The following is a 22915-nucleotide window of genomic DNA, read 5'->3' as shown; positions in this document are numbered from 1 at the left end:
CACCACCTGGACTTCTACACACTTACTTTCTACTTGGCTACATAAGAGGCACACGACTCCCAGCGTTAGCACCGTAGATGGCATTTGACTTGAAATACTGTGAGGCGCATAGTTATCTAATGTGGATGCAATTCGTACCAGCACTCTGTAAGCCAGCGCATTTGACAAAAAGATTGTTTGTGTGAGAATGAAACACCAGTGTACAACTGTACAAAAAGCAATTATTCTTGTAGTTCACTGAGACCAACAGAATAATGGATCTTCACTTAAACTTTCACGCATATGAATCATTTAAAGAGGATCAGCTTACTTGTTCTGAATTTGAACAGACAGAGTGTTTGGGGCAGGTTGCTTGCGAAAAACATGGTGTCCACAACAAAGCAGGCTCCATTCATTTATTTATTTAATGCATCAAATTCATAAGCAGTCGGTATTTCTCATATTTTGCCATTTGTATCATTTTCCACAGTTGTTTTCTGTGTTCGCAACCAGCAGAGGCTGCAGGGTTTCAGTTGTATTTTATTCAGGTTAAATACAAGCATTGAAAGTTACACATAAGTGGATTCGGTAAGGGATCTGAACAGAGTTGGATTAGCAGGTCTGACATTGGATTCAGACTCACTAAAATGACACAGTCTTCACACAGATTATGTTATAACTTTGGGTCCTGTACATACATTTTACATGAATTTGGCCTGCACTTTCTTAATGTCTCCCATCCCCCACCCCTCAAACACCTTTGATCATATCTGAAGCTAAGAGAATATATGGGGCAGATGCTGCATACATTTAGCGTACTGGCACACACATAAATATAGGACAGCTAAGGGATGCAGCATGGTCAAGAGGGATGGAAGAGAGAGTTGTGGGGGGGGGGTATAGTGTTCTGTTTGTATGTTTATATTGGTAAACACCACCTCATCTGGCTTTAACACTGCTTTCACGGTGACACTGAGTGTAATTATGACACATTGTCCTGCTTCTTGCCATTTTTCTTCGGCAGGTACCACATGCTCATCACGCACAAAAACATACACACATGGTCTGATGGTGTGGCAAATCTGTACGCAGACAGACTTTGATAGAAATGCGAGTGCAAACACACACACACACACAAACACAGACGCTCACCTAAACAAACAGACGCGCACACACAATGACTCACACAGACACACACAAGCGTGTCACACTTGTCTTGTATTGTGTTTGCTTACTGGCTTTGTTCCATCCATCACACCATGACAGCCAGTCACTGTTGATTAGAGCCATGTCAGCCTCAACAGAGAAATCAATGGTGAAATATATAAATAAGAACACAATTAAAGCAATTGAGTGGAATGGAGGCAACAAGTGGCCTGCTGAAGTGACACATCCTGCCAGCAGAGGGCGCAGATGAGCTTCACAGCCTCAGTGGAAGAAGATAGGAGGGCGGTCTGAGGTTTCCTTTGTTGGATCTCCATTTCCCCAGTCTCTCAGTACAATATGTGCATGACTGTAGAGAAATATGCTTAAACATGTATAGGCTGTGCATCAGCTTGATAACAACCAAACCTCTGCAAATTATTTTCATCTGATTGAAAATAGTTCAAGAACATGCATGACAAAAAAACCCAGGACACAACACTCTTACCATCCATCACTGCACAGAACTCAGAATGCACAGTTGGCCCCTAGAGCCCCCAGCAGTGTCATTCAGAGACCTGTCTGATCATGAATAAAAATGATTCATGCGTTTTGGTGTTGATGAAAAGTGAAGTGCCTGGCCTTGAAACTATGGGAAAGCTGGTGATTTGTTTTTTGTTTTGTTTTGTTGTTTTGAACCAGGCAAAAAAGACAGAAAAAGAGAGAAAGTCAGGGACAGAGCAGGGCACATGCTGACAGTGAGGACATAAAGTAAGAAATGCACAAATGAATGCAGGAAACTAAAAATAGGGGGAAAGACTCCTGAAGAGGCAACTAGAGTGGCCTGAAAAAGCAGAGAAAAGAAAAGGAAAAAAGAGAGAAAATGCCGCCAGCTGCTCCTGATTCCTCAGCGCAGGAGCTGAGTGGCATTTTTATAAAGAAAAGACACGCAAGCCGGGACGTCGAACTGCACCCACTTCATGACAGCCTGGTGCACACACACACTCTCCGGGGTAAAACGACCTACACCGCTGAACACACCATAACTGCTCTTGTGCACGTGTGGAAGTGTGTTTGTGCAACTTGCAGGAATGCACTCAAAAATGCTAATGCAAACCACATCTCCATAATCTGCATTCGTGTGTGTGTGTGTCTGGGAGTGTGTGTATTTTTGTTTCTGGCATTTCAAAGCTTCTTGTTCATGGCTCTTAACAAGTCACTTTCATGTCAAATCTCTAACGGACACACACACACACACGCTCACTAAGTAACACCCCAGCGTGATGTTGCTAATAGCACTAATTAATAGGCTAAATTCTGCTAATTGAACTCGCTTATGCTGAACCCCTCTCTTCTTCCTACTCCTCCACTTCTCTTTCATTCTCTCTGGACTTCAAGACCACGCTGTTTGCTTTAATTTAAATTTGCATGGCGATTACATTACTCTGCCATGGACTAATGCAATCTCTGTTCTTTCATCATTACTGTAAATAATTCCTCAACACTAATCCCACATTCACCTATTTTCTACCTTCTCTCATTTTCGGCATTTGCTCCCCCTATCTTTATGCCTCAGTATCACCCCCTCCAACACAAACACACACACACTACACACACACACACACACACACACACCTGCCTCTGTTTGAAGCCTTAAGGAGGAAAGAAGAGCAGAAGAAGAGGCAGTGTTCAGTCGAATGAGCAGAGAGTGGAAGAGGGAACGGGATCTGGGAGGGACGTGGGGAGGGACAGCCATTAGCCACGCCAGCTGTTTCCCTTGCATATTAATACACAAACAGACAGGCAAACACACACATGTGAAAACACACACACACACACACACACACACACACATATGCCAGCAAACATGCAAACTCATACTGCAAAAACAAAGCCAAGCGACACAATCAGGAAAATCTGACGTACAGTAGCCTACATTAAACATCAAAGTCATGCAAGAGATTTACAACCCAGAGACATGCCGACTGCGGATTCCTGACATACATGTGGTCATGCACACACATACGCATGTCATAAAGGTGAGTGTAAATCAGAAATGCATAACACAGAGATAAAAGGACAAGCATTAGATTTATCACATTTATGTCCATATTCATAAGAAATTCACTCATATCCACGAGGCCAGACAGACAGACACACGCACATACACAAAGCTATAAAGACTAAAAACAGATGCATGAGATTTACATTGTCAAGATGATCTGTTCAGATTCATTGCTGATACAGTGGAACGCGCACGTGCATGCACATACTCACAAAAACACCCAAGCTATCAAGGGAAAGTGTAGAAATCAGACATCTAAAATATATAAATGCATAAAACCCGAGGAACAGACTCACACAGGAGACACATGCTGTGCAGATACACAACAGATGCAGCAGCCACATTCACACTCACACTCACACACACACACACACACACACACACACACACACACACATTGAGACATGCAGTAAGAGTTGGAGGAAAGCAAGCAGTGCAGTATCATGGGTACGGAGAAGAAGAGAAACAAAGACGTGTGTGTGTGTGTGTGTGTGTGTGTGTGTGTGTGTGTGTGTTGGGGAGGGGGCGCTAGGGCTCAAAGAATTCCCAGAGTGAGCATTATATATTGAAAGGGGTATAAAGTGCAGAATTGGCTCTTCCCTTTTTCTCTCTGTTGTGTTTCCGCCACAACAAACCCTGACACATCACAGAAAGCTTTCTGCAATCTGTGCTATACACCACCATGCAATATTATGTACTACACATAATATTAAATAGTAGTTATAGAAGACTTTCAATAACATTTAAACATTCTATATTAATTTTTATGAAAAGCATACACTGAGTTGATTTTGCAGGGCTTTTACATGGTATTACTTTGTACTGAAAGGTGTCGCTAATATTTTGTCTCTGTATATGATTGGGATTTGGTATAATTCTTTATTCAACACAACAAAAGAATCATCAAATTTGTCTACATTAAATTATATACACTGCATAAAGAAGCTTCTGCAAGAACCAAGAACACAATGCTGCACAATGTTTGAGAGAGCTAAAAAACCAGCAGCAAATCAGCAATATTTTCATGATGGGGATTTTTTTTCTGCTTCCTGACATTTTATAGAGCTTGGACAACCATGTTTCTCTGTGAATGTTGAACTCTCTTAACTTCTTTACCACAGAAGTCTAAAATGGATCATTTTAAATTTAGCTGAAGAATTCTGTAAAGAAAGATCAGACATGTAATTTGTCAGAGGTCATTCAGAGAAATTGCTGCCATTACAAAGCTAAGTTTAATGGTTTCCATTTGAATTGTGAAATACCCTATCCACTGCCTATTACATAGACAATTAAAAAAGGAAACCTACTAATTTTGAGGATCCCTAACAAAGCAGTTATGTTTCATGTTTGTCATTACCTGTTAGATACAAAAGTATTGGGACAGCTAGTCCAAATAGTTTAGTACACATAGTGTATTTCAACTTTCAAACACAGATATCAGTAGCAGCCTTTAAAGTCCAGTGTCACTCAGGTTCTAATCGATTTTAGATCCAAATCAAGGAGGTCCACAACCTATTTTTGGGGTGAGTCACAGAGTTTTGTATTTACTGTCCTCTTCCTTCTGCTTACACACTTCACATAACCTCAGTGACAAGCAGACCCATGCGATGTGAACAAACCAAAAAAGTGATGTTGCCAACAAGACAGCTTTTCCTTGAGTGGCATATTGAATGACCAATGCAATGTCAGTCATAGCTAGCATCAGATGAGGGTCATGTGCCAAATAAGAATTACCACCTCATGGTTTTATGTCTGTTTTATAAAATACTGTATGCAGTAAAGACTGAAGGAGTTTAATAAAAGGCTGTAAATATGGTCACAATCTACCCTTCTGTTATTGAATTATTGTTGAAAATAATGAAAGAATGGGACAGACAGACAAACGTACATACACAGATGGGTATGAATGGATGGACAATCCTAAAACATAATGCCTCTGGCCATGGTTATCACCTACCTGGCTGGTTGACAAGGCATTTTAAAACTGAGAAAAAGAATTGCTGTTTGGATCATGGATTGCGATTATGAGACGAAATAGATCACAATGTTACCTTTTGGCCAGATTGCTCACTCCCTGCATGTGACTCTTGTGGACATTGCAAATAAAAAGAAAAAAAAGTCACATACACAGTGACTATAGAAAGCCAACCTCATGCATTCTCCTACATCTATAATGCATTAGTACTGCAGACAGTTCGATGTTGTATAGTAGAGGTAGAGGCACATAAGTATATTGAAATATAAAACTGAAGCTTCCCTCAGCCTCCTATAAGGCTATTTCTTGTGACTTCTGACAGCTGAAAAGGGAGGAGAGCCTGTTTTTACCAAGCAAGTGCTCCTGGGGATGGTACAAAAGTGCAGCATTAGTTCAGATATCACGCCGCAGATAGCATCAAGGCCTTGGAGACTGTACGCCTTAATGGCAGGAATACCTTGGCAAAACAACTGGATAAAAGACAAAAATAGGGAAGGACAGACAGATAAATATAGAAAAATAATGTGTCATCTTACCCCAGACAACAAGCAGACAGGCTTATGAAATAAAGGACAAACAGAGTGGCAGGGAGAGGAATTCAAAGGAACACATATTCAAGAGACCCAGAGTATGTTCTGAGACAGATGCACGCAAACACACACAGACAAACACGTAGACACACACCGCAGAAAGTAATAAGTGTTGTGACACAGACACTGAAACACTGAGAGAGATGATCTTAGTGTTAGCAGACACACACACACACACACACACACACACACGTCTCTAGTGTTAGCTTGACTTATGAAATCCTAACTGTGGCTCAACACCACAATATTGTCTGAAAATGTCAAGGATTCGATGGAAGCCCCACTGGGACAAAATGTACCGTCAACACACACATGGCTCAATCTGTCCTCACAAAGACATATGGCTTTCATTTATCACATTCCAAATTGTTTTCCAGAAACCTTAATGTGCAACACAACAAGAATGGTAAAGATGAGGTGAGGTGAAGATGAAACGTCACAATGAGGGAAAGGTAAATGGAGAAAGACTGCGACTCTACAAGACAAATACATCAAGGCAGGTTCTTTGGCTATTTTGGTCCAAACAGGTTAAGAGACAATTAAAGACAACACAGACAATATCCGATCTAACAGATATGTGGTGACTTCCTACTAAGCTGTATATTTGGTCCCTGGGGGACAGAAAAGCAAATCTGATTCTAGTCCCTAAAACTTCAGCTTAGCATAATAGGTTTGTGCGCTTATAATTAACCTTCTCCACAGTAAAAAAACAGTTAAAAATACATACAAAATTAGAATCCGAGCATCAGCCCAGACTGCATCTGCCCTCGGTTATTTTTTTATGTTATGCTTTCCAAGCATCAGTGACTTGGCTTTAAGACGTTATAATCTGTCTCAATATGCCCATAAACTCTTGCTTTCCAGAGCAATTTCCTGTTCAGATTATGTTCTCGCTCCTACCACAACAAGCTGTAGCTGTCTGGGAAGAGGGGAGAGAGTGAGAGTGAGAGAGAGAGAAATAAATATTAAGCTCCATTTTAAGGTATCTCTTTAACATCTAACTCTCCGTTTTCACCTAAAAAGATGAATCAAAGTTGAAAGTGTATATCTGTCTATACACCAATGTCACTTCCAACAATGGTCAAAAGTCATTTTGTATGCATTCCAATTGCATCTTACAGTTTTTAATTTCCTGGCCAGACCTCACAGACTACTGCGCAAAAACACAACATCATAACTTTACTCACTGAAACTGGATCAGACACCATTTATGACTTTTACATCTGATGTCCACCAGCTGCTCTGCCTCAAGTCTGGAGAAATAGCTTTACCTGATGCTAAAGTAACCACTAACTGCTACTAGCTTCCCTCTAAATGAGGCCAGGACCAAACACAGCTTCCCAGACCGACAGGAGGGCAGTTACAGTACTGGGATTAGAGTTTCCTGATGGACAGATAGTGGTAGCTTTGTTGTTAAAGTAACCACTAACTGCTGCTAAATGTAGCTGCTGTAATACACATTCAGTGCTATTGGCTACTGCAAATGCCAATCAATATAATCGCCTGTTTTTACAGGAAACACACAAGTGTGCTTTATACTTTAACAGTTCACGAGTTTAAATACACTGCCACAAACATGCTTTAAGTGAACGCACCTTAAATCCTCCCAGTGATTCATCCAGTCTGAAAATGAGGGTTTAGGCTTACTCAACAAGAGGAAATCTTTAATCTTTCAGTTTATTGCATACAGAAGACATGCAGGGTGTGGGCGGAAAAAAAAAAGCAAAACTGCAGAACATATGTAGCATATTACCTCTGACAACAGTGATGGCTTTACCTGAAAAACCACAGGGATTCAGACATACAGTACATACTGCAAGCAAAACACATTCATATGCACCATATGTGCAACACACACATCTTGAGCCCTAACTTTAATTACAGTTGCCTATATTTTTCTACTGTTTCACACTAATTAGACAGAAGTGGTCTGTCGCGAGATAAACGATCCCATGTGGCACCCCTTATTTTGATTTTTCTCACAGCATCACACCCACACATACGCACACACAAACACACACGTGCACAGTCAAAATACAGCTGTCAGAGTGTGCATCTGCGCAAGTGTGAACACATGCACACTGGACAGACAGACAGATGCAAAATGAGCATGTACATACGCATGCACACACGCTCATATATGCATGCGCACAGTGGATGCTAATTAGGACGTGTTGGTTTTGATGTTTATAAAAAGGAAAAAAAAAATTCCATCAGTAAAACCTCAGTTTCCTGTTGAGAAGGGCTGCTGGATTTTACAGGCTCTCATGGCAGGGAGGTGTGACACGCTGCGTGCATGACGCCAGACTCGTAAGGCTCACCGCGGCGCTGCCACTGTCGCCACCAGCCTGTAACCTGTACCTTCTACCCCTCCATACACCACCCCAACTCTGGCCACAGGACCGCACCCTACCCCGAGTCTCCGTTTATAGATGGGAGGTGAGCTCTTTTTGCATGTGTGTGTGTGTGTGTGTGTGTGTGTGTGTGTGTGTGTGTGTGTGTGTGTGTGTGTGTGTGTGTGAGAAAAGTTTTCACTTTCTTTCCCTGAGGCACAGTCTCACATTGTGACTCCCACCTTGTGAAAGCCTGCGGTGTGACAAGCAGGCCAGAAATGGCATTGGCGCTCAGATTTTATTTGCCCTCAAATTGATCCAAGATGGCGGTGAAGATTCCTGACTAACAATGCAGATGTGGGCCACTGTTGTTCATTAGTAGAGGCCATATTAGTTTAGCCCCAGGTTAAGGCACAGAGGACGACTGGGGATATTAACTTTGGGCTCCTTTTCAATGGGGTCTTAACCTTCCTCCACCTCCATCTTTTTTCCCTGTTTTCCATTCTTCCCTTTCGCCTGACCTCTCCCTTTACCGGTTTCACTTCACTTGACCCCTGACCCTGCAGCTCCACCCACCCAACGGTAGGGTCCTCCGTGTCAAACACCGTCTGTGAAAACACTGTTCAGATAAGCTGAATAGAGAGCCGGGCCAAACAGGAGACAGCCTTCAGATGTAGCAAACTGCAACAGGGTTCAGAGACCCAGCATCCCTCCTCTAATGTGGACAACACAATGAGATAAGCCTAGTGAAGTATCAACACTGTGGCAAAACTGATTCAATTTTGAGAAAACATTGTGGCGAGATAAGATGAACAAACTACCACACATTATGACTGCGTTTATTTCCAAGTCGCAGATAACAAGATGCTGCTGGCGGGAAGATAAGCCAGTGCAAGTAGTCAGACAAACATATGGCTCAGAGTCTGTATGCATAAACGCAGAGTACAGTGGGGCGCTGCAGGAGGAGCTCCGGGCCTGTCACATCACAAAATATATTTCATTACGGTCAAACTCAGCTTAAAGCTGAATATAGCCAAACTGGGATGTGGAAATGTTTCCATTATTGTCTTTAGGTTTCATGTTGCAGAGCATAACCTTGAAAGTACATCCTCCCTGACGGTGCTGCGTAGCACTGCGCGGTGTTGAAATGAATATATTATTATGCTGACAAATCAATCTAAACACAAGGTCCATTCGTAGCTGATGTGGAACTTTCACACGATCTTCCTCAGCAGATGAACAAATGCAGACGTCCACATTTCCATTCTTCTGAGCACAGCGACTTCCCATCCCCTTTCCAAAGATTACTTTTATTATTGAGTAATAGTTGGATTGTTTTTCCTAAGAAAGAGATTAATAGCTTAGCTAATAAAATGTCAGAAATTGTGAAAAATGCTTATCATAAGACCCCAAGTTGATGTCTTTTATTAGTGTAGTAGTATATTGCAGCAGTTTTCCATTTCGGACTGAAGCTGATTTATCACTCTTCATTTTCTTCAGAATTACCAGTCAGACTCCACCACTTTGTTCACTAAAAGTTGAAATAAAATATTACTACAAGGTTGTATTGGGAAAGGGAATATTATCACTTTTGAAATGAGCAAACAGAATGTGTCATGTGTCACTTCTTTAGATTTACAAGCTCAACACTGCTCCCTGCGATCCCTTCCCCAAAAAAAAAAAAAAAAAAAAAAAGGCAAAACTCTTTCATTCTGAATAAGGAGCCTCCAACAGGTTTCTGTCACTGGGATGAAAAACCAAAGCCCAGACACTCACCGCTCTCACATAGAGAGCCTTTTAAATCCTCTGACAATGAGCAAGACAGATAAGGAAAGAGAGGGAGAAGAGCGAGAGAAAGTGAGACACACACACACAAACAGAGGGAGAGAGAGATAGAAAGGTGTAAAATGGAGAGGATAACGAATGAGTGCGCCGCTGAGAGGGAGCCTTAATGATGTCAATGTGATAAGTCTAAAACGAGGTGAAAATTGAAATGAGTGCTGCCACGGCGGTGGTCGTCGGGGAGAGTGAAAAGGAGTTGTGCTGCCGCCGCCGCCGCCACAGACGCCGCTGCTGCATTCATTCGCCTAGATTAGCTGGAGGAGAAAATAGAGAATTGGTGAGAAAGAAGTGAGAAGGAGGAGAGCAGGGGAGGTGGGGAGATGTGTGAACCTGTAAACGGAAAATGTGAAATGCAAAAGCAGGTGATGAGGACGGGACAGAGGGAGAAGCAGGTAGAGAGGGACATAGGGTAAGCACACAGAAGGCCGACAGATGAAAGAAAGAAAGAAAGAGAGCGAACATGGGTGAAGACAAAGGGAGAGTGGGAGTTCAAGCCAAAGTCAATTGAACAACTAATGTGAATCGATTTGTTGCCTCTGCTTTTGCTCTTTTGGGAGTGAGTGACATTTTAAAGGCATATTTTATTATTTGGAGGAGGCGGAGCAGTTTGCCTGGCAACTGAACACACTGACAGGCTGCTGACAGCTGGACGAAGTACGCTGAATAGGAGGAAAACTGCAAATGGCCTGTATGTGCTCGGGGCGCCATTGTGCGCCTGGTGAAGTGTGTGCATGTGTGTGTCAGATAACATACAGGAGGGGGGGAGACGGGACGAGGAAGTGTGTGGGAGCGCGTGCTTGTTTCTGTGTATTTGTGTACGATCTTGCACAAGTACTGTTTCTCTGCGTGTTTACCTACATTATAAATACTGCAAATAGCTTGTGTTTGACAGGAGGCGGTGCTTAATTAGAGTAGTCGTAGTTGTAGTTGGGTTGCGTGTGTGTGCGTGTACCAGCCTCCTAGGTTTCATGCTTCTTCCATGCATGCGTTCTCGCAAGTGTGCTTGTGCACAGGCGTGTATTTGTGTGTGCGAACGTGAGCATGTTCTGCGCGAATAATTCATGGCTGTGAGTGAGTGAAATGTGGTGGCCGTCCACAGGCAGCCTGGAGCTCTGCCAGTGCGGACGGCCAGCATTAATAATTAAAAACACTTTTACAGGGAGGATCTCTGCAGCGTCTGTTGTCGGCTGCTCTATTCAAGGGCACATTCAGGACAATCACACAGAGAAAAAGTTTGGAAACATTGCAGAGAGAAAAAAAAAACATCCCAAAGATAACACTGAGTTATACAGGGAGGTTATTGCAGGGCATGGCTGTCTAACATCTGCACAAAAAAATATTTTTAGAGTTTTTCCTTTGCAGCTATTTGGCTAACTGGATAATCCAGCCTCTTTATTTTGTCATTGTAACTGACTTAAGGTAATTTTAGGTACAGAACAATGAAATATCAAAAAGGCGTCTGATTCAGTCACAAGGACCTACAGTCAAAACGAGGGTGCCAAAATAAATAATTGAATCGGAGCAGTGTTCAGCCTCAGCAGACCTAATCTCCCAGCAGTCTTTGGTCAGAATCCAGTGAATGTAGTAAACTACTTTTCATGGTATATGTAATCCTGGGGAAAGTCTTCCAAACAGCATGCTGTGCTGAGGAGAGGATCAAAACAAACAAACCAACATAGCTTTTCACCAGCGTGGCCACGTGCCAACCCAAAGGAGTCATCTTTAAGCCCAAATGGCTGGCCAAGTAACTGCACTGGGCCAATCCACAGTTTATTGGAAACACTAATGACTAGCAAGGGAAATCAGCTTTTGCATATTGCAGAGTGTGAACCACACATGTTATTGCACATTGTGGACGCTTGCACATTATTTTTTGATATGGAGCTAATCAAAAATTAGGACATATTCTCCCTGTAGTCACAAGAAAGCTTTTCAGCGGCGTTTAATACGTACTTCCGTCTGAAACGAGATACTGGGGCAAGACGTAATGTGGAGGTTGGCTCCTAGAAGTGGCTATTTAGTGGTAAGTACTAAACCTGACTTTAAGCATGTAGTCTATCCTGGTTCAAACCAAATGTAAAATGAGTTAGGCAGATCAGGGAAACTAGGTCAACATTACATAAACCTAAATGTCAACCTTTGTTTATCCTGTACAGCCCACTAAGGCACATACATTTCTGACGTACTTCATGAACTATAGCATGTTGTCAAAAAATAACATCAGATGTACTGATAGTTTGGACTAAAAAAAAAAGAACACTTTTCCCCATATGTGTCCTGTGCTTGTTCTTTTCTAATACAATCTGATGTAGATGGAGACTGGGATATGCCTGGGGAAAATCCAGTGTTTCCACTACTGGACATTAGACAGATGAACACCATGCACCACCTTTCATCTCCACCCTTCTTTAACCAGCTGTTCTGCTTGACATTCTCCAGATGTCTGAAGGTTGAGACAGAGGAGAGGCTCCATGAGTTTAAGTTCATATTGACTTACTGTTATCGACACATCAGTAAACGGTAAGTCAAAATTGCATCAGCGCCTCGGCACATCATGGCTCCTCATAATAATAACAGACAAAGAAACCTGCTCTGTCAAACCTCTTAGCTGTGTGTGTGTGTTCAGTAATAGGCACAGATGTTTGTCGAATGTGGATCTCGGGAAAAGACAAAACAAAAAAAATACTCCAACATGTCAGTGCTCAAAGGGGTGTGATAGAAAAGCTGAAAATGAATCCCTTTTGTGCACATACACACACACACAGACACACGCGCGCGCACACACCCATTACCCACCACGCCAGCCTCCCTCCCCCCATTCTCGTGGGTGTCGGAGTGAGAAATTAAATTTTTCTGATGAGAAAGTTTTTCCTGCCCCCATTCCTCTCCTCCCTCTCTCTCCTCCCATCCATTCTTTAATTTATTCGCTTATTTATGAACTATTAATTTATGCACTGAGAGAGAAATTAACAGTTGTGCAGTCAAGTGTTCGGGATGCTGCCACGCTCACAATAGATGATCATCACCGAGGGACTGGCGTGAGTCACACACACACACAGAAACACATGACACCGTACACTCACTCAAAGGCAAAGTAAGACAGGTGCTGCATATCAATTGGTACTACAATAACTGTCCACCGGTTCTGCACAGGAAACAACGAACTTCCATTTGCCGCTAATTGTTACATCTAAGCCTGAGCACACCCAAATATTATTGTGACAGTGTGAAAACAGGAGGTGTGTAACATGTCTAATGTGGGGAAAATTAATTGAAATAACTGCTTTGCCTACACTGATCTATTACATTCTGCAGACAATGTGCTCACTATCACACCATCACAAGGGGTGCAAAAAAATTCCTTGGTGAATAAACACCAAGGAAATAGAGTAAAACACAGCTTTGGGTTTTGTAAACCATTAAATTTGCTTAATCTTCTTTAATGCAACGAAAACAGTATTTTATGAGTATTTTGCTCAGATTAGGAAAAAATATTAAGAATTAGGGATCCTGCTGTGCACATTTAGATGTTTTTTTTTAACTTAATTTTAATTTTTTCTTTTACTAGAAACATCTGATGGGCCAAATTCAACTTCATGGCAGGGCAAACTTTGGCCCTCAGTCCACATTTTGGGCAACCCTGCTCTTATGAGTCAAGCATTTAAAACTTTCAGGTCGTACATAAAAACTCTTTACTCTTACATTAATGTTGAGGAACCACTCAATGGAAATTGAAAATATCATAAGGTCTGCAACTGGTATGTAGGGAGCAAAAGGCCACTGCGCAGCAATATTACAAAGTACTGTAAATCCATATAGGAATAACAAAGGGCTAAGTCTATCCCATCCCTTCGCACTCCAGTCTACACCCACACGCTTCCATTCAAATTCCCACGCCCACGCAATCCCGGCATGCTACATGTTTATCCAGTCAGTCATCCAGACGGTCAGTCAGTAATTCAGTCAGTCAATTAGTCCAGGCAGTCCATCAGATAGTCAGCGTGGGCGGGAATATAACTGACACAAAGACAGGCCGGGCCACCCCTGTGGGGGCACCGAACACGACACGACCCATGCCGCCTCATTAGAAGGTTAACTGGCACGTGTGGGCGGCCAATGACTGTGTTTATACGTGTTGTATGTGTGTGGGAAGGCAGAGCAGACGGGCGGAGCTACAAGTGAGTGACAGCGGCGTGGGCGGTGGGCTGTGTTTCGGCGGCCGGAGAGTATGCCAGGGAAGGTGACAGTGTGTGTTTAAGTGACTGTGTCTGTGTGTGTGGAATTGAGTGTGTGGCAATGCGGTCAGCTGTGGTGGCGTCAACAAGGTTCTCGGTGAAAAACGTCTGTGGGTGGACAGGTTGTTTGTCGAACACTCTGTTTCCATTTAGCCTGGACAAGCGGACCACACAGGGCACCAAACTGAACATGAGGACTGAGTGCTGACCCCCTTGTGACATGCCTGAGCCCGAGGTTGGCTTCAGTTGGGATGAATTTGTATGGTTCAGTCTGACATTGAAGCTTGCGTATATTCTCAAATGCTTTGGTTGCCTTTGTTAAACTTATTGTTAAGAAAAGAAAAAAAAAGCCTTCAGAAATTTCCCAAACCAATTTCTGTCTTTCATCGCATTGGCTTTGCACAAAGCTTTTCCCTTTGGGGATTTTTCATGTCAGACTAAATTTCTTTACCACTGGGTCAGCTGTGTTTAAATTTTAGACGTCAGAGTGATAAATATTAGATATATGTGTAATCTAAATGAGACATTGATTTCAGCCTGCCAGACTCTATAGCACTGAAATCAGAGCTACTTTCACAATGACACTTCCATTCACCAAACAGGATGTTGCTATTCATCAGCCTCACTGTCGCTCAACCTTGAGTTTGTTTGAAGACCAAAGAGAAAGATAAGACGGGATAACATCCCTGCAGCCTTTGATGGTGAATATACATTCAGACAGCTTAAGTCACTATGGAGCTGTAGATATGCAGGTAGAAACAGAGAATGCAGGCTCAAGTTTTTTATTATTTAAAATTATGGTTAAAGAGCTCCTGATGTGTGTCTGAAAGCTGTCTTGCGAATTTGACCTGATGGCACACAACTTGTGTCACAGTGATTTACGTGATGTTAAAATATTTCATACTTTGGAAGTGCCTCAAAAGTGGACATATCACCTGTGGGATAATTAAACGCAAGTCTTTGTTGTATTTATTTAAGTATTAAACATGCACAAAGATGCTGTTTTGATTATTTTATGTCTTTTATCCACTTTATAAAGCTGCAGGTGGTGGGCTAATGGTCCTTTTGTTCCAATCGTTCCAATTACTGAACCACATGGGAAAATTTGGATGATAAAATGCTCTAACCTCCCTCCATGATTAATGTCAAAGTAATGTAACATTCAATACGGTATTGTGGCTATACCGGGTAGTTGGTAGTTGCATTGTCCAACCTATGCACATATGTAAGTGTATATTGTTTTAACAGTAGCTGACCTGTAGTCAGTGTTGTATGTTTCTTAAGTTATCATACCCGTTTGAATGAGGATCAGAGGGGGAACAGTCTGTCTGACTTCAGGATTATTGACACTGACCAACCTGCTCATACTGATGTGCTGCTATTGGATGGGATAACAAGGTATATGAACTAATTGGCAGGCATACACACGCATAAGACAGATGGATCAAGCAAACACATTATATCTTGTTCACATAAACCACACACACACACACACACACACACACACGATCATAAACCCCCTCCAGCGTCCTAAACAGGCAGCGGCAGACTGGACCTGTCCACACTTTGATGATTGACGGCTTGGCCTAAATGAACTACTGCAGAACTCTAGCATGAATGTGTGTGTACGTGTGTGTGCTAAGCTGTAGGGGTCTACCTAAGTCAGTTATTGATCCACAAGGCCCCTTAAGGCCACTAATCAAATGAGGCCGATGCTGAGGGGACACGAGAGGCACTTGAAAGTTTTTTTTTTTTCCAAGTTTCTTAGACTTCTACAACACCCACACATACACACACAGGCAGTCTGTCAATCTGTTGTTCAGTTTGTGTGCATGTGTATATGTGTGTGTGTGTCATGTACCCCAACAACCTCCCTGTCTGTCTCAGTCATCCATCAGCTCCAATGACTGATGGTTTAACTCCAGCAAGTCCAGTTCCGCAGATGGACTTTTCCTGGCCGCTGAAGCCCGCAGCGAGAGGCTTTCACTGGGCCAGGCCTCTCTGAGAGGCTGGGAGTCTAGACAGAAGCCCTGGAGCTCTGGGGACTGACACAGAAAAAGATCAATTTTAAGAATCTTATGCTTAATAATAATAGATATGATGTCTGTTTTTTCTATATATGGGGCGTGGTTGATGATAGATGGGATTATGGTATGATGGAGGGGTAGGATGAATAGAGAGATAACTACGATGTTGAACAATATCAGCTAACAGAAGACTACAGCACATCCCAAATACAAATACGTCAGAGGATCAAATTTAGCTCATAACTTAGCTGCGTGTCATTCCATTTCTCCAATGCCTGGGCTACAGAATAAAGAAGAAAAGATTTACAATAATCTTCAGAAAGAATAGCAAATTGCAGCCATTTGGAAAAGACTAGCCCTGTGTGTTGCAGTATGCCACGGTGCAGACCAACAATACAGCACAATCACTGTTCCCACATCTGTTGCCAGGGTTAATCAATGACTATACAGTGACAGCGAATAGACTGCTGATTCCATATGCCCGGCAAAGAATAGACAATCATTGACTAATCAGAACTTGATAGAAGCCACACAGGGTGGAGAACAGCTGCTGTGCCCAGTAAGCCTGACTGTAATCACATTATATATTATTGATCTGCTAAACTGAGGATTATGGGTTCTGATATTTCTACAGGGGATGAGAACAATCGCAATTCTCAAGGTCACTGTCACAGCGATGGGACTGAGACAGAGGCCTTTACGATTATTACCAACAATATAAACAGACAATAACTTTGGAAGTTTTCTGTCACACATTCAGTCATGTGCAAAACCCTCGCGACAAACGCACACACACAAAGATAGACGCTGCCATTCAAATATCAGACATGGTGCTTCAGGCATTCAAAGTGTAGCCGCAAACTGTCCACACTGCACTGCAGAGATATTGATGTCTTAATACAATAAAAAGCAAAATAAACATTATTATCCTGATCGTTATAATTATCTTCAGCCCAGAGGCTCAAACTGAATTATTCATGGAGTGCTTAATTAAATGGGTAGACTAGACTGTGAGTGTGAGGGTGTGAATTTGTGTATATGTGTGTCTCTGTTGCCCGATGTGTTTTGGACAGTAACATTAAATGAGAGTAAATATTCAATCGTTCTTGGGGGGGGGGGACTGAAAAAGAAAGAAAATGTGTGTGTGTGTCCATGTGAATGATCGTGGGTGTGTGGTGGCGGAGAGAGATTACACACACATCCTCGTTCGCCCTTCATTGTGGTCCCTGTCGAGGAAAAGGAAGAGAGACAGCCGTGTAACATTTCAATAGCAACTAGGCTTTTCTATACTCTTCTTACATTTAACCGCTAGCACAATAAGCAACCAGTCACTGCACTCAACAGCACCGCTCATAAGGCCACAACATGCAAACGCCGACACACAAGAAGCGACGCCTCTAATGCAGTCAACAGTGAAGTCAAGGCCACAGCAGTTAAATAGCAGCATAGCAGACAGTTATTACTTCTCCCTCACTGTGATTACTGTATCAACCACAGAATGAAAGTGATTCCTTTGGTCCTGTCACTGATATTACTCCTGAAGCACGTAGATGGAATCACAGAGCCAATACGCAAACACACACATACAGTCCGTAAACACCCACACACACACATACAGAGGCAAGCAAGCTTAGCTTTTAAAAATGCATTCATGAACAAAGTCGTGCAAATATACTGTATGTGATTTGCACACACACTATATAGACAAAAGTAATGGGACAGGGCTCTTTATGATTTAATGTGGGTGTGTTATGGGGCTGTTTTTCAGGGGTTGGGCTTGGCCCCTTACTTCCAGTAAAGGGAAATTTTTAATGCTTCAGCATACCAAGACATTTTGGACAATGCTATGCTTCCAACTTTGTGGCAACAGTTTTCTATTCCAGCGTGGCTGTGCTCCAGTGCACAAAGCAAAGCTCCATAAAGACATGGTTGGATGAGTTTGGTGTGGAAGAACTTGACTGGCTCACACAGAGCCCTGACCTCAACCCCATCCAACACCTTTGGGATGAACTGGAACAGAGACTGCAAGCCAAGCCTTTTGGTCCAACATCAGTGTGTGACCTCACAAATGCTCTATTGCATGAATGGGCACAAATTCCCACAGAAACACTCCAACATGTTGTGGAAAGCCTTCCCAGAAGAGTGGAAGCTGTTATAGATTCAAAGCTGTCTGTGTATTTAGAATGCAACGTCACTGGAGTTCATGTGGGTTTAATGGTCACGTATCCCAATCAGTTTACATAGTATATATATTGTATGCTCATACAAACACTGACTGTCATGCTAAATCCATTTTTTGCACAAAGGACGTGCACATAATTGGACATACACACTCACACACACAAGGTCTCTAACACAATTAAAAGGTCCCACTCATTCTTTCCTTTTTCTTTCTCTCTCTCTCTCTCACACACACACACACATACTCATGTTGGCGTTCTGTCAGCGCTAACTCTGTTTTCATCATCTTTTCCTCAGACATTTGATGTAGGGCTGCAAGACACAGACACACACACATACACACACACACACACGCATACAAACCAATGAAGTGCTGATGTGCCAACAGGCATAGTCTGGACACTGTGGTAATGTAACAGCCCATTCACTTTATTATGCATTAGTACCAGCGTTGCTTTTTCATTATACCCTAATGACATTTGGTAGGGTCCACTAATCAGCCTCACGGGACCCCTGCTGAATCCCCCAAATCTATTACACACGCACACTATTCACACACACAGGCATATGCGTACATATTACACATATATATTCCATACAGCCCAGACACACACACTGTATACACACACATTTCACACAGACAAATATACACTTCAACAATTGCTGCCTATTGTTGCAAATCATTGAGGGTATAAAAGGACGCACGCATATACACACAAAGACATGCATTTACAGTGTATGCACAGCACATTGTAAAATATATAGCTACTTCGAACAAAATGCAATTTTGAACTGTTCTCACACGGCTTAAGTGCACATACTGTACACAATGAACAGACTCACATGGGGGCGTGGTGGGTGGGGGGGATGCTGGGGCCCTTGGGCTTGAATCAAGTACTACATACACCATGAAATGGTAAAACTACTCCTTAAGAGAAGTGCCATGCAGACAGAAATCACAGAAAAGCTGTGTTACTGGATGTTAAGGCTTCTGAACAGGCTATACTTGAATAGTAATATCACCATACAAGAACAGCAAGTACACACTGAAACAAAGAGAGAGTAACTAAAACATGGACTCTCAGGGATCTGAAATTTTGACTAGAGAAAGAGCGAAATTTATCACGCCTAACAGCACAACTCAAGAATGCTCACGATTAGGAAATCCCTCAGCAAATAATCTAATCCTTAAAAAAAAAAAAAAAAAGAGGAAGCTCGTTGAGTATTGAGGGCGTGAATACCCACGCGCACAAAGCAGCAGTGATGTCACATCGAACAAAACAGGGATGCCACCGAGGCAAGTGATAAAATACATCTAAAGAACAAAAGTACACAGCATTCAGCAGACCCAAAGTCTAAGCCCAAAGTTTCTCATTTATTCGTCGAACAACACAAAGCTCGTGATAAAATAAATAATAAACACTTACCTTTTAGACGTGCTGTATTCACCATAGGCCACATCGAGCTCATCAGTCACGTAACCGCATTTTCTACCACGGTGACAAGCAGTAAAAAAAAAGAAAAAAACAACAACAAAAAAGTTCCAGTCAGTTTTGGTGAGAACTTTCCTCTCGCGTCACTCTTTTGGTTTTCTTTATTGCGCTCTAACTCGGCATAATATTTTCTATTATCCGCTACGAAGGCAGAAGCTCACTTCCTGACACACCTGCGTGACCTTTCCCCTCTGATTAGCAAACCCCGACCAATCAACAAAGCGTGATTATGATGGATGGAAAAATGCACGAAACAAACACTTTATTTAAACACAATTTATTTACTGTGCATAACTAAAATGGACTCCAAACTAAATTTAAAGCATATTTAAAAAAAAAAAAATCTATCTGAATATGGTGCCAATTATTACTAATTATTTTATGCGCACACAAATTAGTAAATCTTGTTTCTCATATAGCAGGCGTTTTATATTTGTTTTAATTTGACGATTTGATAATGTTTGTGACATGACTGATGATTAATGAGGAGCATTGGACACATTGTTGTATCACAGGTTAGTAGCTCTAGCTTAGTTTGACCCATAGGAGCGCACACACACAGTATTTAAGCAGCCGTGCCAGCAGTGTGCTTCACTACAGCACAGCTCTAATATCTTCACACAAGAGTGGGAGAGCTCCTCTATTGCATATGCCAAGGTACAGGGCATCTGCTTATATACAAACAAGTACGCAAAGACCCGCCCCACACACACACACACCAAAGAAAAAAAGTGTTTGTAGGGATTATATTGGTACAGTAGAGTGCAGGAGGGTTACCTCCACTGAATGGTGAGTGATTAGGTTTAGAGTTTCAACCTTGGGGCAATAGTGAGCAGGGAACATATGAGTGTATGTTTGTGTGTGTGTTGCCTGAGGCCAGAAGTGTTATTGTACTGGAGCTAGGTGTATTGTTTCAACCCTGAAGTGTTTATGTACACAGGGATCTGTTGACCACTACCTGAAAGCTCTTAAAATTGTTTTCAGCACCAACGCTTTGGCATGCTTTCCCATAATCATCTAGAGAAAATGCATCATTTTGAGGGCAATTTCACCAACAAAGAGGACCGAGGACATTCTTTTATTGCACTTTTATTTTTCTTCTGCCCTTTTTGTTGTTGCTGTCATTAATTTTGTCTCTGTAAGTAATGCTCGTGCCCACTGACAGCAATATTACCTCCTTATAATGTATTGTTACTGTTGTTATCTTAAATGGACTTCACTAGCAATTACATCTAACAGCTATTAACTTCATTACCCGTTCCGAATGATGTGGTTAATAAAGAGGCACATGAGCCACAAAATCTATCTACCTATCTATCTATCTATTTATCTATAGATTAATAGATAGATGGGCAGAGAGAGAGAGAGAGAGAGAGAGAGAGAGAGACCCACCAATGACCCACCAATCTCTTGCTTTCCAATCTATCCAGACTGCCCTCTCTTATTTTACTCACATGGTGTTATAGAGTTAATCTAATATTAGCTGTGCTCAATGGAGGTAGATGACCTTTGAGTCAGGGTACTTTTAAGTCTGCCATGGCCTGATCAACTAATGGTGTATGTATAGTCTAAGCAAGCGGGCACAGACAGCTTCATTGGCTACTTAATGGTGGCTGCTTAATCGAATTCTTATTCCCCCCTCCTAATTCCTTGTGTCTTTTTTTTATTGCTAATGTTTTTCAAAGGGAAGAATCCACTCAGTGTGCGGAGTAGGAGGAGGGGGTGGGAACCAGATGCACACTCTGTGAGTGTGTATGTGTTTGTATACGGGCCCCCGTGGCTCAAAGGATAAGACATGGATAAGACAATGGTGTTTGCTGCTGGCACTAAAGGCTCATCATGGGCGGCCCCTCCTCAGCTGACACACACATAAACACAAAAACACGTGCACAAAGGGAAATACACACTCCAGCTGGGATGGTACCCAGTGACAGGCACTAGGACTCACAGATGCCCAGGTGGTGCAGGAAGCCCTGGAGCTATGCCCAGACTGGCATAAGAGAGACTGCCTACACACTTAAAAGAAATGAACACACATATACACACTCGCACACATAGAAATGCTCACAAGTACAGTTGCAAAGGTTTACACACACCTATAAAGCTCACGAACCCGTGGACTGACACACACAGACACACACACACACACAGACACACAGAAAAGCACACCCTTGCTCACTCCCCACCTTCTTGCAATTAACACTGCTCCTATAGCTCGAGGCACAGAGGAAATGAGGTTTTGGTTTTGTAACTCTGTGTGTGTGTGTGTATGTGTGTGAGTGTGTGTGTGTGTGTATGTGTGTGTGTGTGTGTGCATCAGACAGAGAGAGAGAAGGAGAGAAGGTTGTAAGAGGTAGAAGGATTAAGGAGGATGTGGGTGGAGGGTTATGGTTGGCGAAGGAAATATAATGTGTGGCATGGAACTATGTACTCGGGGTACGGTAATGACTGTGCATGAGAGGCTGTCTCATGTCACTGTATATGTGCTCCTGGATGTGTGCACACCCGTGTGTGTGCATACGTGCGCCCACATTAAGTTGTTCCCACCCATTCCCTCTCTAAGTATCATGTTCAGAGGCTGCAGTTCATTCCTGTCTGTCTGATTGTGTTGTTGTGCAGTCATGGCTAATTACCTTGATAGTCTGTTGACAGCGTTGAGACAATTAAACAGCCAAATGGAAAACAGGAGGGGAACTTGTCTGAAATGTCCTCTCTCAGAGTTGAACTAAAGAGTGATTCATCTCCAACATGTGTTTATAATAGGAAATCGTTTACAGGCAAAAGGGATGCAGTTTGTTTAGCAAATTGTAGGATGCCTGCTCCGATGTTAGCTTCAGAGTCAAGGCGATTACGGTTTTGTTTGTCTTGACATCTAAATGTATACATCTCAGGCTTGCAGGAGAAGAATTTATTCAACACCATCATGAACTCCTGTATAATCTTGTCTAATGTTATCCATTACATTAAACTCTGTTTACTTGCCCACTAGATGAGCAGATACAGGCTAGTGTAAGACAAGCTGTTTAGGTTGGTTTACAGCATGCAGCTGACT

General features: G+C 42.3%; 1 protein-coding gene across 4 annotated transcripts in view; it reads right to left on the bottom strand.

Annotated features, from left to right (window-relative positions):
• The window catches only part of serpinh2 (serine (or cysteine) peptidase inhibitor, clade H, member 2), a 100438-nt gene extending 80366 nt beyond the window's left edge, over positions 1–20072 (bottom strand). For all 4 annotated transcript variants that reach the window (XM_046380678.1, XM_046380675.1, XM_046380677.1 and 1 more), the window contains exon 1: positions 19798–20072. Coding sequence is in view for 1 of the 4 variants with exons in the window: in XM_046380679.1 (XP_046236635.1) it covers positions 19798–19840 (43 nt within the window). In the remaining 3 variants the exon portion in view is untranslated. The remainder of the gene's footprint in view (positions 1–19797) is intronic.
• Positions 20073–22915: the final 2843 nt, after the last annotated feature.

This window comes from Scatophagus argus, chromosome 23 (genome assembly GCF_020382885.2).
Source record: "Scatophagus argus isolate fScaArg1 chromosome 23, fScaArg1.pri, whole genome shotgun sequence".
Lineage (NCBI taxonomy): Eukaryota > Metazoa > Chordata > Actinopteri > Scatophagidae > Scatophagus > Scatophagus argus.
Note: the sequence above shows the minus strand (reverse complement) of the source record. Positions and strands in the feature narration are given on the sequence as shown.